At 28.7% G+C, this 3,074-nt stretch overlaps 1 protein-coding gene across 1 annotated transcript; it reads right to left on the bottom strand.

Annotated features, from left to right (window-relative positions):
• Positions 1-805: 805 nt before the first annotated feature.
• On the bottom strand, positions 806-1,570 carry LOC17874314. The gene has a single exon (XM_006279124.1). The coding sequence runs from the start codon at positions 1,568-1,570 to the stop codon at positions 806-808; it is 765 nt and encodes a 254-aa protein (XP_006279186.1).
• Between the last annotated feature and the right edge of the window lie 1,504 nt (positions 1,571-3,074).

Below are 3,074 nucleotides of genomic sequence, written 5' to 3'. Positions count from 1 at the left end.
GTATTATTAGATTATTAATATTTTATATTAATAATGATGAGAGAGAGAGAGAGAAAGATGTAGAATTTAAATTTCGTTGGAGTATACAAATAACTAAGAGTAACAATTTTAAACATTAGAAAAACTTGCATAGAATCATAATTTGAAAATGATTACATTACACATAAAGTAATATTAAGACACTCAAACATTGACTAAATGAAAGAACAAAGTATTAAGACATTAAAACTTTGATTAATTTAAAATTTTTAGGTTTTCACTAAGGAAAATATCCTCTCATCAACGACTAATGTTATTGCCAAGAGAATATTTTAAATCTCTTGAGTGATCGTCCAGGATGTGATTGTTGCAGCAAATGAAGACAAAACACGGGAACAAGTCATTTTAGATTTTATACGAAAATAGATATCAATCATATGAGAAGCATTTTTAACTATCCATTATATTATTTCTCATGTTTTTCAATTAAGTATATAGTTCATAATACTCGTTTTATTAGTATTATTAGATTATTAATATTTTATATTATTAATATTTTATATTATTAATATTTTATATTAATAATGATGAGAGAGAGAGATAGATTAAAATGTAGAATTTGAATTTTGTTGGTTTGTACACATAAGTAAAACTAACAATTTTAAACATTAGAAAACTTTGCATAGAAACATAATTTGAAAATCATAATATTACACATAAAGTAATATTAAGACACTAAAACATTGACTAAATGAAAGAACAAAGTATGAAGACATTAAAACTTTGATCAGTTTAAACATTTTAAGCTTTCACTAAGGAAAGGTCTTTATGGAACCCATCCATAAAACATGGACATAGCTTGAAACTCCGGTCTAGGCATGGAATATGTGGTGTTGTTGCCGAGTCCAAAGTGATTCGTTTCCTGTCTTGAGTAAAGAAGACTTTGCACAGTTCCGTTAACGTTCCTCTGAATCATAGAGGGGTGATGAATGTATGGAAATTGATTTTGCACAACCTGAAGCCTATACGGAATTTCAGTTTGACTCATCTGTTCCATGTATTGAGCACTCCTGTGTATTTGTTCCGGCGTCCATTGCCTCAATGGATCGACATTTGGTGTATTGGGATACATATGCGCTGTTATGAAGTGCTTATCGAGCTTAGAATATGTTCCAGAAAATTTGCATTTATCGACAGAGCAAGGCCTTGGTTTAGCATTCATGAATCTTCTTCCACTTGTCGAATACACTGTCCCATAAACTTCTCCTCTACAGAGAGGACAACTTAAAGTCTTCACATTTGAGTGGTGCCTGTTGTTTCTGCTGAATTGATTAAAACAGTTGGAGTGATAGAGATTTGTATCACACATATAAGGACGACATCCTTTAGAGTATGACGAGCAGCGCAAGAGGACAGCATTGTGGGGTGGTTCCATGCATATAACGCACATAACATCCTCCCATTCTGAATGGACCGAAAACTTTGACTCATGTGATACTTGTTTGATGCTCTTTGAAGATCGACGGTCAGGATATGGTGATACTCTAGCGTTATTACTTACCTTTGAAAATATGGGTCTTTCTTTCGGCATCTATACAAGTCAATAATATCATTATTGACAGAAAAGAACATTCATCAATATTTAATGAAGAAGACCTATTTTAAAGATCAAATAAATCATTATAAAATCATATATTATCAATTATTTTAAAGTTCAATGATTTACACTCGATTTCTAAAGCAAATTATTTCGTCTTTTTGATACGAGGACTAAAACTGTATTTAGATAATATTTTATTTTGCATGCCAAAATCCAAAAACTAAACCAAATTTATGTCAAATAAGATTCTTCTTGTTATGAATTCTTTTTCTAGTTATGAAAACATAAGTAGATTAAAAAATAAAGTGCATAAGAATTTTTGGCTGTCTATACATGTAATATTTTGGACATGTACAATTCTCAATGTTGGCTAACCTTACAAACATATTCCAAGAAATTAAACATACATCAAAACCATAATAAGAGTGATATGAGAAATTAGAGAAAAAAATAAAAAAGCAACAAACACAGGAGGGGAATAAAACGCAAGCAAGTATATATTGTTTGCTAGAGATACTATTTGAGAAAAGAAACATGATGAAGAGTATGGGGTTTACCTCAAACAATAAAGATGATTCTTTTTTTATTTGAGTGCATGGTTGTGTGATTCCAACAGGGTTATATAGGTTAATTTTGTATACGTTTTTGTTTGACTAGTATAATTATTTCTTTTTTTCTACATTTTTTATTTCATTGCCAAAAAATTAATTTTCTGTTTTTTGACCCATTTAGTGCTATTCTTTTTTTCTAAAGAAATTTTCGTTGACCAAAAAACATAACTTATTATTATTGAATAAGAAAATAATTAAAATTATATTACGAATGGAAATTTATATTGTAGATAAGTCTAAAATAATAAGAAAATATTTTAGGCACACCAAAAGGATATCGTTAAAAAAAGTAACTTATTTAAAAATTTTATTGGATAATACGAATTAAGTTAATGAATCTATTGAAAATATTGAATATGTTTATTTTTTGCTATGGTAATTCTAAAACATACAACTTTTTTTTTTTTGACTAAAATTTTTATAAACATATATTTTAAATAAATAAGTAGTGATGGCAATTTCAGAATAAAATTCTGTTTTTATTATTTTATACGGTTTGTATTTTCAGAAATAATTTTTAATTTTTGTTTGAATTATTTGATTAGTTCTGACCTATGGAGTATGTTTATTCTTATTTTCATGAAAAACAATTATCATTGACTATATCACAAATAACATAACACTGATCTAGTAAAAAATCTTGAACAAAAATGTACGGTCAAAGTTAACTACATTAAGAAGTGAGAGGTGTAAATATTATTACCAATACTTTAGTGAGACGTATCTCCTATCTACGGGATATACATAGAAGTAAGTTAGATATTAACACCCAAAGACGATAGCCAAACAACATTCAATCCAGTCAATTTAGAAAGATAACAAGCTCTCAACCGGCCTTGGTGTTGATCGACACATCTTCTTGTGTCGACCAAGATGTGTCGATC

Source organism: Capsella rubella, unplaced genomic scaffold, assembly GCF_000375325.1.
Source record: "Capsella rubella cultivar Monte Gargano unplaced genomic scaffold, Caprub1_0 scaffold_109, whole genome shotgun sequence".
NCBI classification, from domain to species: domain Eukaryota; kingdom Viridiplantae; phylum Streptophyta; class Magnoliopsida; order Brassicales; family Brassicaceae; genus Capsella; species Capsella rubella.
Note: the sequence above shows the minus strand (reverse complement) of the source record. Positions and strands in the feature narration are given on the sequence as shown.